This window comes from Cucurbita pepo, chromosome LG16, assembly GCF_002806865.2.
Source record: "Cucurbita pepo subsp. pepo cultivar mu-cu-16 chromosome LG16, ASM280686v2, whole genome shotgun sequence".
Lineage (NCBI taxonomy): Eukaryota > Viridiplantae > Streptophyta > Magnoliopsida > Cucurbitales > Cucurbitaceae > Cucurbita > Cucurbita pepo.
The window spans coordinates 7,124,868-7,139,480 of NC_036653.1; the positions used below are offsets into that span (position 1 = coordinate 7,124,868).

Genomic DNA, 14,613 nt, shown 5'->3' on the forward strand with positions numbered 1-14,613 from the left:
CGCCAGTTTTGTATCAAAAGGTTGTACTGCTCTCACTAGCAGAGAGAGAAGGGTCCTCGGATTTCACAAGCGACGATCCTTTACTACTGATATCGAGACCCTGTAATCGACCGAGAGGGTCGCTTTGTAGCACCTCCGAGAGAGAATGAGAGTCTGATGGATGCAGAGGGTGGCTAGACATGTTGGATGGGGAATGGTTATATGGTGGCATTTGAATATTTTGAGGGCCAGCAGACCCTGGTTGCTGTGAAAGTTGAATGAAAGACGATGGGGCGTATGCCATGTGATGCATTCCCAAGTTAAAAGACTCGGAAGGGCTCATCATTTCTCCGGTAGCAATTTTAAGCCTCTCAACTTCCTTCTTCAATGCTTCGTTCAAAGCTGCATAAAGTTGAGCACAATTTCAATCGAAGTTTCAAATATCAACATTTGTTCGTAAGTTTTTTGAGTTTGACAATCACACATAAAGTTGTATAATTCTCACCATCACGCATTTGGGCTTGTTGCTCCATAGCCTGCAAACGAAGCTTAAGCTCTGTATTCTCTGTACTGAGACCCGTTGTGTCTCGCTGTATAAGATGATAGTTCTCGATCAGGTCAAAGTTCTAAGCTAATTTCTAGTCAACGTAAATATGCAAGGTGTGAATCTAAGGGATGTAAACATGAGAAAAGAATATAAAGAGAAAGGATTGGATTCTCAGTCTCATTACTCGGCGCTCAAACAACTTATCTGACTAATAAGAAAAAAGGGCCCTATCTAAGCTCTTTCGTTGTAAACCTGACTAATAGAAAAGAATTTTCTTGCTTGTGTCCATTTGATCTCCTAGAAGTGGAAGCTAAATCAGTTGCAGACTATAATGTAGAATATGCGCGGGATGCGATCCTTATTAGTCTACTATTGGCAAAAGCCAATGTCCCGAGGTCCCTGGAACTCATTCCGACTGAAACAAGGGTGAGTCTTCGCCTTTGTTATTTCATAGAGTTAAAAGTCAAACTAGGGAAATGATAATTAATGGTTAGAACATGATTGTGGTCCTTATATTTTAGGTTCCATTTAGGTTTACTTTTTGTACTTCTACATGTGCCATTTAACCCGATGTACACGACCAAAACATCAAGCCTTCACCCTTGTTACTTTTAACCTTTTATCAACGAAGAACACGAGTTTCAAGCAGATCATTGCAGTAACTTTCTGTATCCCTAGCCACAATTGGAATGCATTCTGGATGAATACAAGCTCAGTTATATATTGATAGACACAAACCTGGAAGAGAGTCAATTGGGCTGATAGAGTAGTTGCTTCCGTTTGAAGGGTTTGCACCTTGCGCTCCAACTCTTGTATATATCGTGCCTTCCTCTCTTTTGAGCGAGCAGCAGACTGTCGATTTGCCAATATCCTAAACATAACAGCAATGACATTAGGAGAAGGTTTTCCAGGAAGTCCAAGATTTTGTTGATTATGATGAAGAAAATCATACAATACAATGAACTCATCATCTTCTTTCATCACCCCTACTTCTCCCAAGAGTGAATATTGATGCCAAAAAGAGGAAACAAACAAAATAAATGATTGATTACAATAAACACTTCAACTTTACCATTGATTCTTTCCCAGATGATAACTCAACTAGATACCATGTTTAACAACCATGCATGAACAAATACAAAGATTGATGTGCAAGAATACATTTCATGTAACGGTCCAAGCCTAACGCTAGTAGATATTGTCTTTTTTGGGCTTTCCCTCATTTTTAAAACGCGGTTTGCTAAGGAGAGGTTTCCACACTCTTATAAAAATGTTTCGTTCTCCTCCCTAATCTACGTGGAATCTTTCAAAAGTTTGACGATCTAGCCTATTTTTATCTGTGCATCTTTCCAATTTGGAGCTTTACTCAAATCAAGTAAATGATTATAAAGGTGTGGAAACTCAGGTCGGTTGGAGAGGGTTCATAAATGTCAGGTATCAGCATGGTTTGGGATCTCGAGAGGAACAAAGCATTCTTTACAAAGATGTGAAAACTTCTCTCTAGCGTTTTAAAAATCTTGAGGGGAAGCCCGGTAGAAAAAGTCCAAAAAGGACAATATCTACTAATGGTGAGCTTAGACGGTTAACCTTAAATTCTAGACTTAGAGATGGTCGACCGAAGAACATACTATTAACAAAAATTTGAAAATGAATGATGCTTGGATCTGGGATTGCAAACGAAACATTCAAATGAAAAGAACAAAAAATTGACGTCAGATCCCTCTACCCCTCAACTGGATACTAGAAATTTTACCAAACCCAATTGAAAAATGAAAAGATTTCAGACATCAGTGTACAAAACAAAATGAAAAGTAGAAAACCAGTGATTGATGTTGAATCAGCTTAAACTATGAATTACAAGTACAACAAGCTTGATATCTCATTGACAAATCTAGCTTTGGTGGAAAGCAAACAGAGATGCTGAAAACTTCTGTGGTGGAAGTAGTTAGCCAATCAATTAGCCTAAACGAAGAGTAGTTGGTGCTCACCATAGCAGAAGATTATGATCATTTCAACAATTATAACAGGAAATTACTGGAAATACGAACTCAAAAGCATTGCAACAATCGAACAAAAATGGATCGAAAGCGAAACAATTACTCAGAAGCAAGAACAGAGACAGAAAGCACAATTGGAATGAAGAAATACCTTTTGGCGCGTTTGGGATCACTGCTCCAAAGCTCAGCCAACTTATCAGGAGGCATGGCTTTCTTCGCTTCCATAATCTCCCCAAACATGCTCGACGACGAAGTTGTTCCGTCCACCGAAACGCTATGCCGATGCCTTGGCTTCGAAGTCTTCTCTCCCTCATTACCACCAGCGCCTTCACTTCCACCATTGGCATCATGATCCACGAAATTTCCTCCTCCATTACCTCCAAACTTCTTCACGTCAATGTAGGTCGAAAATAGATCATCCTCCGATCCGATCTCTTCCAGACTGGCCGTCGACGAACCGCCGTTGAACGGATCCGACGCGGATATATCCATCATGTCCTCCTGCAACCGGAAGCTAACTTCCGAATGAGCCCTCCGATGATGAGACCCCGCTCTAGGCACGAATGAGCCATTGCCGGCATTCGAATTCGCAAACATCGACGAGGAGGCCGTCGCATTCGCCACCGGCGGCGGTTTGTGAGCCGCCGCCGGCGGCAGTGCAGCATTGAGTGGAGGAATTTGATTGGAATTTGGACTGTGGATAGGGTTCGATGGCGCTGGATCCTGCATTTTTTTTCTTTTGCCCCCAATTTTAGAGCTCTCTCTCTCTCTCTCTCTCTCTCTCTCTCTCTCTCTCTCTCCCTCTCTCTCTCTCTCTGCTATTTTTCGGGCGAGTATTTCTCTCTAAGATCTCCTCGTCTGAGCCATGTGCTTCGGCTTCATCTTCTCAGGAAAATTAATAAAAACTTTTTTTTAAATAAAAACTTTTTTTTTTTCATTTTTCATTTTTTTCTTTTATATATTCGTTTTTTTTAAACTGGGAAAGCGGAAAAGCTCCTCAAAAGAACTGTCATTTTTATTTTATTTTATTTTATTTTCTAAATTTCGACTCTTACAGTTTGTTGTTAGTTTCCCTTAACGGCGTCGTTTAATGCTCAAAAACATTTTGACATTAGTAAGTCGTTGGCTTTGACTTTTGAGAATAGTGGATAAGTCTCCTTTGCATATCTTGCCACCATTTTTTTTTTTTTTTTTTTTTTTNTTTTAATTTTAAAATTTAAAAGTTAATTAAAAACAGGAAACCGAAGCATATGGAAACAACAAATTAATGAAATGTAAAAAAAGTGGTGCTCTTTCTCCATATTTGGCAAGATCATTGCCATTGATTTGGAAGTTGAAATTATTTGTTTTGTATCATTTTTAGGCGTTTGATTTGATTTATCCTATGTATGGTTCGAAGATTTCCATATATATATTTCCATAAAAATGGTATAAAATGTCTCGTATTAATAAAGATATTTATCTTTAGTTGTATATAACTTTCTTAATTAGTGTTGAATTTTGTTTGCATCTAATAATAATAATTTAATTTGAACCTCTTACTTTAAAAGAAATAGTATGCGTTAACACGTGCTTGTGTTGACAATTTAACATATATTTCAAATATAACATACATTAATTAAAAAAAAAATGTTAACATTGAACTTTATAATTATTCATCTTAGATTTAAATTTCGTTTACGCTCCTCCAAGTTAATTTTTTTTTCTCTTTTAAAATATCTATTTACTCTTTGAATATTTAAAAGTAATATAATTGGTCCTCACCTTTATTTTAATTTAAACATATTAATAATATATTAGATCAAACTAAGATTAAATATTCTTTTAGCTATTATTTTTATAATAGGTTATTTATGTTATATTAGATACCTACCTTAAATTTTTCAACATATGAACTAAGTGATCTTTGATTAATCAAAAAAAGGTGTAGAAACATTAAGCCTTCCCTATGTTACCGTTTTAAAGCGGGAAAATGATTGTTTGTTTTTTTTTTTTTTTTTTTTTTTTTTTTTTTTTTTTTTTTTTTTTTTTTTTTTTTTNTTTCCCCCTTAATTTAAACGAATATGATTAGGAATTGAACTTTCACAAAAGTGCTTTATCAAATTGACTTGAGAACCTAATTTGAGTAGCTGAAGAAAATATAAAACCCAACCAAGAATATTACAGCTAAGTCACGTTATTTAAAAAACTTTACTAAAAAAAAAAAAAAGTAAATATTTAAAGTACACAAGAATTTAACATCATTGTTAACATATTTTCGTTTTCGTTTCAAAAGATATCATTAAAATTTTTTATATAATCAATTTTTACCTAAGCTATGTTAATTTGTATGAATTTTATAAAGATGGTCACATATGATTTTCAATTTTTACATATTAGCCATCAAATAAATGAAAGAAAAAAAAATCTCTAATGATATATTTTTTTTAACAAATTTTAAAGTGCAGAGGTAAAATCGAAAAATTTCCAAAATCTAGAGTCGTGATGGAAACATATCCCGAAGTTCGAGCATATTCGATAGGATTTAACCCTAAAAAAAATTCTTAGGTGTCTGTCACTTTCTAAGAGAGGCAGGCAAGATAGTTTATAAGTGTGGTTGGTTGATGACAAGAAAAAGAAATGGTTCAAAAGGAAATTGAGGTCGAGGACCAAAGGAGGCCTATCAACCTCCATATCTCATCGAAAAGAAACCTAAAAACTAAGAACAATGTCCCTTTTTCATCAACTAGTCCACCATGCGACAAAATACTAGTAGTTTTAAGGCAAAGACACAAAAATATTCAGACAAAGCTTCAAATTTTCAGCAGATGATGAGTAAATGAAAAGAGTCAAATATGAAATGGTTCGGAATCGCATGCATCAGAACGAGTAAAGAGAAGAATTTCATGCATTTTTCATAAAATCTTGTGAAGATGCTTGCTTTAGAAGTACCTTTTGCACGAAGAGAAGCTGGAGAACATAACTTTCAAGCATCATCACCTGTGAAGATGAGTCCATGCTGCAACTTTTGCTCCTCGTCTTACTTCCCTCCACCTTAACATCTCTTACTTCTGTACTTTACAAATGAACTTTATCAATCCTATAGCTACCATTGAACCATGCAAGCTAAATAACAAGAATAATAATGAATGTACATACCCTTTTCTCCTTTAGAATATGGAATAGAAACTTTATCATCGGGGTTAAATCTAGACCCAGTTTAAACTTATTTAGTAGAGATCTAAAAGTGCAGTTTACCATTGAAATGGGTTAAAGAAAGGGTAAAAACTACGTACTTGTCAACATCGCCGTTTTTTACATGGCCAGAAGAATGGGAGGCCTCCAAATACTCCGCTTCCAGAGATTTGTTTTCCGTTTCATTTCTGATGCTATCACAAGTTTTCTTCTCAGGATTCGAATCATCCAACCACTCTCTGTCAGTGTCATCCACACAGACCTTCTTGCTTCTAGTACTTGTGGATTTTTCTTCATGGAAATCATCCTTTCCAATTCCTAATGAAGGAACTTTGGATTCACTTTTTTCGTCTGTGCCGACACTACCCTGAGCTGATAATACAGGAGAAATTGGGTGTTCTCCATGTGAACTAGTAGTTTCTGCCATGCCTGTATATGTGCCTACAAATTTTGAATTTGAAGATATGTCGAGCTCGAGTGCAGCGGACTCTATATTTGATGGTTGAAAGGAAGGCCTTTTGGAGATTGGACGGCTAGAAGAATTAGGAACAGTTTTAACATGTTTGTTTGTGAAGGAGGATTCAGCAAGAGTAGACTCAGCGAAGGGATATTCATTCCAAGGCATGGAGCCTCTGAATGGACGATTTGCTGCTGGACTTTGACAAGAAGAGCTCAGGTTACATTCTTTTTCAAAAGGCCAGGTTTTAAATGGCGGTGGTTTTTCTATGAAAGGAGAGTTTGAGTGATGGACTGGCTCGAGCTTTGATGAATTTGATTTTCGCACATACTTTTCTTGCTTTTCGTCCCTAATTTTGTAATGTGGGTCTCTGGAGTAAATGCTGTTAGCGCTGTAACTAATCCCAGGGCCAGAATCATCATCCATGCCTCTTCTCATGCTCTGCCTCGGTTTTGAGTGTAATGGTGAGCTATTGAATGCTTCGCCCCTAACTGACATAAACAGCAGAGGAAAAACAAGTCAAGTTGATCCGATCAACATGGCGAGAAGACGAAAGAGTATGTATATATTCTCCATTTCTAAGAAACAAACTCATATCACCTGCACTGGCTGAACAAGACTCCTCACTGTCAAAAGTTGAAAAAGTTAGACACATTAATCAGAGCGAGAGAAAGATAAGACAATGAAACCAAACGCCAAAAGTTATTTTACTGGCCTCAACAAGCTGAAGTTGTCTGTTGCATCGTCTGCCATAGAGCAAAACCAATCTGGTTGGAGTGATTTGTCTTCGAAATCAGAGATCCTTGTTGCTTTTCGGTTCCTGCTAACACAGACAAAACTTACGTATATGCTTTACCACCTTGTTAACATTCTTTGTGAAACTTGGAATACCTTTTTGCATACGATATTAAATCATCATCATATCCTAAAGTATGATGCTTCGAACTTGACTTGACGGGCTCTAATTACAAAAAACCAAGCTTTTAGTTAGAAGATTGACAAAACATTCCCATCCAAAACCGTGAAAATGGTAGCTTATAATATCCATCAAGTTATCAACACTGGGTCTTAAACATCTGTTGAACTTCTCGTGATAATAAATTTAATGTCAAGGACTTCAAAAGAAAGGAAGAAAAAGAAGGGATAAAAGGCTTAAAAGATTGCAAAGCAAGATAACAAGGAGAAGCATATGTTGGGTCGCCCAACACATGGATTTTGATGGATACAAGCAAGTAGACGATACCCTCAGATTCATTATAAACACGGCTATACATTCTTGTAGGTTTTCTATATTGGTATATGAATGCTTTTCACATTGAATGACGCACTATAAGGTGCTAACTTGATTGTTTTGCTAGAGCAAATCAACCATAGAGAAAAGAAAATTCACTGTCGACATACGTAGATTCTCAAATTTGAGGGGGGGGGGGGGGGGGGGGNGTTGTTCTTGGTGCACCTGCACATCTGCACATAAATATTTACTTCAGATAAAAAAAAAATTAACTTAGAAGAACTCTTAAGAAATTAGCTTTCATCAATATGAACCTCTTTTTTGGTAGATAGGGGCTGTCAAATGCATTTTCTGATATATCATACTTCTCATAGTTCAGAGAATCAAACGAAACGCTACCAATTTCATTAAAATGATTCTTCTCGAAGAAATCACATTCCATCTCCCCAAGAAAACTGTCATTTAAGAAGTTAAATCCACCTAGTAGACACAAGATGTTGAGATAAAATTAACTTAAAAGGGAAAATAATAATCAACAGATTTGACAACAGACAAGAGGAGGAGAAGCAGACAATTTTATGGAATAGTATATGACTAGTTGACAAATATTCAGAGAAAAGTTATAAACGATCTTTGAGTATTATGTTTTTTAGGAAAAACAAATCAAATTTCATTGATGCATGTTCCAATTGAACATAAAATTTGAAAGATAAAACTATCGAAGATGCATGAGAATTGGTTGTAAGAAATAAACCAACTTACACAAACCTTGAAAAGGACGAATAAGGGAACAAAAATGTTACCATCAAATCTATCTCTTTCTCCATCCGTGCCATCAAAGATACGTCTGCCACCATGTTCATTTCTTTTGCAATCTTCGAAGGAACGGTAACGGATCTTGGTAGGTGACTTCTTCTTAGGGTTATCACATTCATCCATTATGTCTATGGAATAATTTAAAGAACCGTCATCACAATGCGTTTTGATATCCTGCATTTCCTGTATCCATATGATTATTGTCAATTTTAAGTCTGATAAAAGCAAGTTAAGGATACTCTACTCTAACTGAAAATTATGAGACCCACTCAAATTATAATCTTAGATAAATACAACGGATAAAACATTACGTAGCTTCTAGAGTAATATAATCCAGATTATTTTATGGAAGCCTTTGCTGTTTAGAGACAACACCAAAAAATTGATTTTAAAGATAGAACTAGATGAGATTGCCAGAATCTAAGAAGCAGAGCATACAACAAAATAATGAGAAGAAGACTGATGAGTTGTAAAATTCAATGCTATAACACTATCAGAAAAAATCGACAGCATAAGAATTTTATGAGATCAAACAAATGTAGCAAGATGCATCTTGGACTGCTCTTACTCCTTCAAGTTCAAAGTCATCCAACACCTTAATGTTCTTTGAGGAGTTCCAAGGCCTCATTCTTTCTTGACGAGATGAGAAGCCATAAGAAAAGCTTCTGCTATCGCAGTGGGAAATATATGTTAGGCTCGAATGTTTTAATTTTATAATTTTAATTCAGAGGGGTTTTTTTTTTTTTTTTTTTTTTTTTTTGGTTATGGAATGAACAAATAAAATATTATTCAAATACCTGCTGGCATGCTGTGGGGAACATGCTGGTGTTTCCATTCCTACTCTGCCCAAACCTGACAACATTGATTATCATTAGAAATAGTCCGGAGAAAAGGCTCCAACTTCAGAAAACTATAGATGTATGTGTGTTGCCGTTACTCTCCATACTGGAAACAGCATACGGCATTCAGAAATTCTGTTAACGTTATAGCTGAAATGTTATAAAAATGTATGGGATTCAAAAACTATTTATCTGCGATAAAATTAAAGAGCTTTGAACAGTGAACGAGTAAGAGAGTATAATTCTTTGAGGTCCCCTAGAGTAGAGTCATCCCATTTCTGATCAATTTGCGACCTTAGTTTCTGTCGGTATTTCAATCATCTATGTTACCTCATAAAACCTTAGAAGCATCTTGTTTGAGCACAAGTCCGTCAACAACATTCTAAAATGAAAAATGCCAATCAATCAAGAGTTTCTTCAGACTAGAGATCTACCCGCAGAATGAATTTGATTTATACCCCTTAAAATCATCCATACATATGTAAGGCAAGATCATGAACCTAAATTAAATATTCTCTAATTAGTAGTCTGTACCATCAACTGAAAACGCGACATGAGCTTCTTTCATTGGACTTCCTTCGCATTTGACAACCATTCCATCATCGCCAAGCAAATCAAATATAGAAATACCTGACAAATGGGACTGTTACAGTTCAGGTACAAAATTTATACTCAAAAGTAAGGGAGCAGCTGATGGCAAATATCAATTACAAACGAAAAAACAAAGCTATGTTATCAAGTTAGCTCTTCTGTTAAACAATTCTGGTTTCAACTTCAGCAAACATCAATATTTTAGGATAAGTATGGAAAATAACAAGAGTTCAATGGATTTTGCGTACTTACTTTGCTCAACAGATAGCTTCCCCAGATCTGATTGAGAATCTACTTTGTTTTTAGTGTTATGAAGATTGTTGGGATCACTGCTTACATGTCTGCTAAAAAATACATGTTATATATACCAAAAAGTCCACAGACGATTGTAAATATAATAACTAGAAGTAAATCACTCTACCATAAACACACACACACACACACACACACACATAACAAAAGATCCTGATATAATCAAGATTATTTACCAGTAATTACGTCAGTTAGAAAGTATATGGATGCAGATCAAACTAAGTTGCAGAAGTTATGAAGAAATATGTGAATGAATATGAGATGTTTCATATATATAGCTCTATCGAAACAATTCTTACTCACTTCAGTGGAGATAAAGTTTCCTCGTTGTAGCCGGATGGAGCTCCTGCTTCGTCATTTTGCTCTTCAAAATAATGCTTTTACTTCAGCTTAAATGGTCTTAGGGACAAAAGCTTGGGATAGAATAGGAAGAATCAAAATATTAGTTAGAAGATTACGTTTATTTTCAAACTCAGCAGATTTCTCTAATGTCTTTATGTTATAAAGAGTTGGAACTGGGCCTTTGATGGAAGGAGACCGCACCCTTGAAGTATTGGCCTCTGTAACAAAGCATCATGAAAGAATATAAACAGGTAATTCTTCATTAACTAAACAAAAAAGAATAAGGTATTCAGAAGAATCAGTGGCTTGCAGATCAAACAACACCGTTTTTTTGGAAGAGGTCATGTCTTATTCTTTTTCCCCTTTTTTTCCTCAAAACAGAAACAAAACATCTTATTAAGAAATTGAAAATTTAAAAAGAAAAATCCCAACAGGGTACGCAAAATCCACTCTCACAAACAAAATCTCACTAAAACCAGAAAACAGAACGCACACCCCTCCCAAAGAAAACCTCGCTCAAGATTCTAAAACGATTTCACTCAAAACCAAATATCACAAACTAATCTGCTCTAATATATTCGACCTTTTACCAACATTACTAAATTATATGATCCTCGTAATATTAGCCTAACTTCAAGCATTCCATTGAGCAGATTACAATATATTCTGCTGATTATCCAAACTTGGGGACAACTAGGAAAAATGACTTATGGAAATGTAACTTCGCATACTAATCTAATCTCTATAGAAGGAGACTGTGAAACCTTTACACGGAAGTGCAATGGCAGAATTCCTTTACCTTCTACTTTCAAACGCTTTAGAAGAGAAAAAAAAAATACGAAAAACAAGTTCTAAGCTTCAATTCAATAGTTTTGCAAAGTTACCAATGGCGTAAGCAGCTTTATTCTCTTGAGGAATTGCTGATAAATTTAGGAAATTTAGAATGTCCAGTGACCGATGCTCTTTTTGTTCCCTGTTTGTGTCAGTTGCATCATGACAATTCTCTGAACCAGAGGACAGCTGTTGTCGTCTTTTTCTTTGCTCGAAATACTGCTTTTGTCTTGATAATAGAAAAGGTTACACTTAAAAGTAAAAACTTAAGAAATTAGAGATTAGGTGAATTGATGATGCAGATACAGTGGAACTATTAGCATTTACCATACAAATCTATCGATCCTTATTTCCATAACAACAATTTCATAAAATGCTATTTCTGGAAAGTTATGAAGATTTCAGAAAAATAATAAATGCACGACTGCAAACACAATTGAGAATTTACAAACCCTTTTTACCTGTTTTGTGTGGATTTCCTTGTCTGAGTAGTTCCCACCAAGCGGATGTCAATTTTAATCATGCAAAAGGGAAATGCTTATGAATCAGAACAAAAATTTAGCCCTGTTTTAAAGTAAATATAATTATAAACAATCAGAGGTAGATACAACTATAATGTAAGTAACTCATATGAATTCTTCCTCCAGAACAGAAGGATTAATAAAATGGGAGCACGTGCTGTTGTAATATGTAAATCTAGAAAGAAAGCTAGCTAGATTTATCTAGTTTACGGGCCTACCTTCGTGACAGTATGTGACTATCAAAGAACATCAAAAGAAGAAAAAAAAATAAACTTCATCTACCTAGCACCTGCACGACCTGTTTGGATCACCTAGCCACACACCGAAATAGACTATTGTTTTGTGAAGTGAAAAAGCCACTGAGTTGCAAACTTTTATTTATTCGTCTATTTTCCTACAATTTACTTGCTTCAGAAAGCTAGCCGAAGAAACAATATGAGAGAGAAGAAAAACCATATTGTATGTGCAAGTTGCTACGTCAGCGCTATATAATCATTCGAATAGACAAGTATTAATAAACCGAAAATTTTGACATTGATGTTTCTTATATATTACTTGGAATTTGAAGGACAAACAGCTGATCGAAAAACACTGACTAATTGCAGTCAATTGAAGTTGAACTAGTTTAAGTCACAGTTACCGTTGAAACTTTCCGCCTGGAGCCCCCCATCCACTGCAACATACTGAAATGAAGCCAAGCCTTATTGCTAAAAGGAAAAAGAAGCACCACTCTAATGATCAATATGTATCGTAACATAATAATTTGACAAGGCTAAGAACTACGTGAAATATCTCAAGAGTATGCTGAAATGAAAATGGAAAACATTTTTCGAAAACATTACTTTCCAAAATACATGATGAATCGACGATGGATTTGATACAGTTCATTTTGAAAAGCACGAAGCTAAAAGGATTGACGAGTAATGCCTAGAGTATGAGAGGAAAACGAGGAAAATTATTCACGTTTCATAAAAATTCTTAATCCTGAAAAATTAGCACAAGAAACCATTGTCAGATGGATACTTCGTGAAACAACAACTAATTAACACAGTACCAGAAATAATCAGACCGAGTCTGCTTCAGAGAGAGAGAGTAAACCGTTCACGAGATACTGTGTAAATGATATTTTTCTCTAAATTCGTTGAACTTGCTTTTCTGCTGCACTTTTGAAGCCAATCCGAGGAGCGACTGAAATCGTGAAAAATTTACGAGGACAGGCACATTTTCAACAGAAATGAGAAATTTCTGGAAAATTTAGCAAGGAGAAGCTACACTTTGTACAACAATTTAAAATGTGCACGACGATGAACAAAAGCTTCAAACTAGCCATGGCGTTCACTTCATTTCAAATGCACAAACAATATCTCATAAGTCAGCAACGTCTCAACGAATTGCTCTAACAACACAAGCCTGAAAAAACTTAAACGACAATCAGTCATAGAACTAGAACACGACGATCGCTGAACAGAAGGTTACCTGAGAGCGCAAAGAATCGAGAAATTCAGATTCGGATTATCGAATTGTAAACGCAAATCATAATTTTGGCCGAAATGGCTCTTCGCGCGAAGCGAAGTTCTTGGCGCGAACTCGAAGCGAGACAACGAGCAGTGAATTGAAATAGAATCACAGCCCGAAGAAAGTTGAATAATAATAATAATAATAATAATAATAATAATTAAAGTTTAATCCCAACGTGTATACTTCAATACGAAACCCATTATTAATAAAATGTGATCATTTTAGCCAAACTTCACATATTTTTTTACTTTCTAATAAATCATTTAACTTAAAATTTTATACAGAAACACAACTCACGATTACTCGTATCAATGGTAAGTATCTATGGAGATGTCAACATGGAGATGTCAACAAAGCAAGACAGTGACGGGAAAGTGTTATCGTCCCCACCTTCTATTTCAATCTCCATTTTTTCGGGATCGAGATTTTGCAAGGTCGGACAGTGATGGGGACATGGGATATAATCCCGGCCCATGTGCCAATTTAGCTAGTTGGAAAAAATCTCTCCCTCGAGTTTAAAACGGACTCTCCTCTCGTCTTTAGCTTAAACAAAAAACTAAGTACAATCCAACCAATTTAAATACATAAAAACTTATTAAAAAAATTATGATAAATACCTAAATTTAATGTATTTTTTAATTAATGAATATTAAAATTCTTATTAAACATAAATTTTCTATAATTTGTCACCTGCCACGAAGAAAGTTAATAAATGGAGACATAATACATAATTTTATCAAATAAAACATACCAAAACTCCCCGTTTTATGTCCAACAACGATCCGAAAATAGAAAACGATTCCTAGACGATCCCCTAATATTTCGGCGGCCCATAAATTACACCCAAGCCCATATCGGCCCAATGGGCTTTCCCACAAGTATACTTTTTAGCTCTTCGTTACGGGAAACCCTAAATTTTTTTCTATATAAATGGAGCTCCAGCCAAATTTGGAATCAATCTCTTAAGTTCGCGGTGGTTGTTTCTTCGTTCCTGTTTATTGTATTCGTACATATTACGTGGTTGAGTTCTCTTCCCTTCAAGGTTTATAGTTTTCATTTTAGGATTTTTATAGTCTATTCATGAAACCAGTTAGGAGAGATTGATCTGTGTACAATAAGCCGATGCTCTGGAAATAAGGAATGAAGGAAGCATGGTAGTGTGCACAGAAATCGAATTCATAGGTCAACATGTCTGCTCCCTCTGATGCTTTCTGATTTGGGGGCCTGGTTTAGACCTACATCTTAATTTCTTATCTCAATCTCTGCTCTCTAGTTTATTTCTCTACTTCATCGATTTTGCTAGGTTCGTTAATCATTTTCAGGCGACAATGCGATGGGAATTTTCTAGGATTCTTCTCCTGTTTCCAATTTATCTGTTTACTCTATTGATTTTGCTAGGTTCGTATACATTTCAGGGGATAATGCGGTAGGAATTGACTAGAAATTACCTTCAGACTA

At 35.6% G+C, this 14,613-nt stretch overlaps 2 protein-coding genes and 1 non-coding gene across 3 annotated transcripts; 1 reads left to right on the plus strand and 2 right to left on the minus strand.

Annotated features, from left to right (window-relative positions):
* Window positions 1-13: 13 nt before the first annotated feature.
* On the minus strand, window positions 14-1,507 carry LOC111777065 (transcription factor RF2b-like). Its single transcript, XM_023656505.1, has 3 exons — window positions 1,265-1,507; window positions 485-569; window positions 14-381 (listed from the first exon to the last, which is right to left on the minus strand). Exons 1-3 carry the CDS (start codon window positions 1,505-1,507, stop codon window positions 14-16), a joined length of 696 nt encoding a protein of 231 aa, XP_023512273.1.
* Window positions 1,508-1,891: 384 nt separating this feature from the next.
* On the minus strand, window positions 1,892-13,238 carry LOC111777012. Its single transcript, XM_023656453.1, has 15 exons — window positions 13,114-13,238; window positions 12,278-12,344; window positions 11,578-11,600; window positions 11,170-11,345; window positions 10,402-10,503; window positions 10,247-10,307; window positions 9,884-9,975; window positions 9,575-9,670; window positions 8,999-9,053; window positions 8,770-8,866; window positions 8,189-8,384; window positions 7,700-7,865; window positions 7,594-7,618; window positions 6,879-6,889; window positions 1,892-1,901 (listed from the first exon to the last, which is right to left on the minus strand). Exons 2-15 carry the CDS (start codon window positions 12,317-12,319, stop codon window positions 1,898-1,900), a joined length of 1,146 nt encoding a protein of 381 aa, XP_023512221.1. The 5' UTR covers window positions 12,320-12,344; window positions 13,114-13,238; the 3' UTR covers window positions 1,892-1,897.
* Window positions 13,239-14,293: 1,055 nt separating this feature from the next.
* Window positions 14,294-14,398, plus strand: LOC111777935. Its single transcript, XR_002812458.1, has one exon. It is a non-coding gene; the product is annotated as a small nucleolar RNA snoR100 (small nucleolar RNA).
* Window positions 14,399-14,613: the final 215 nt, after the last annotated feature.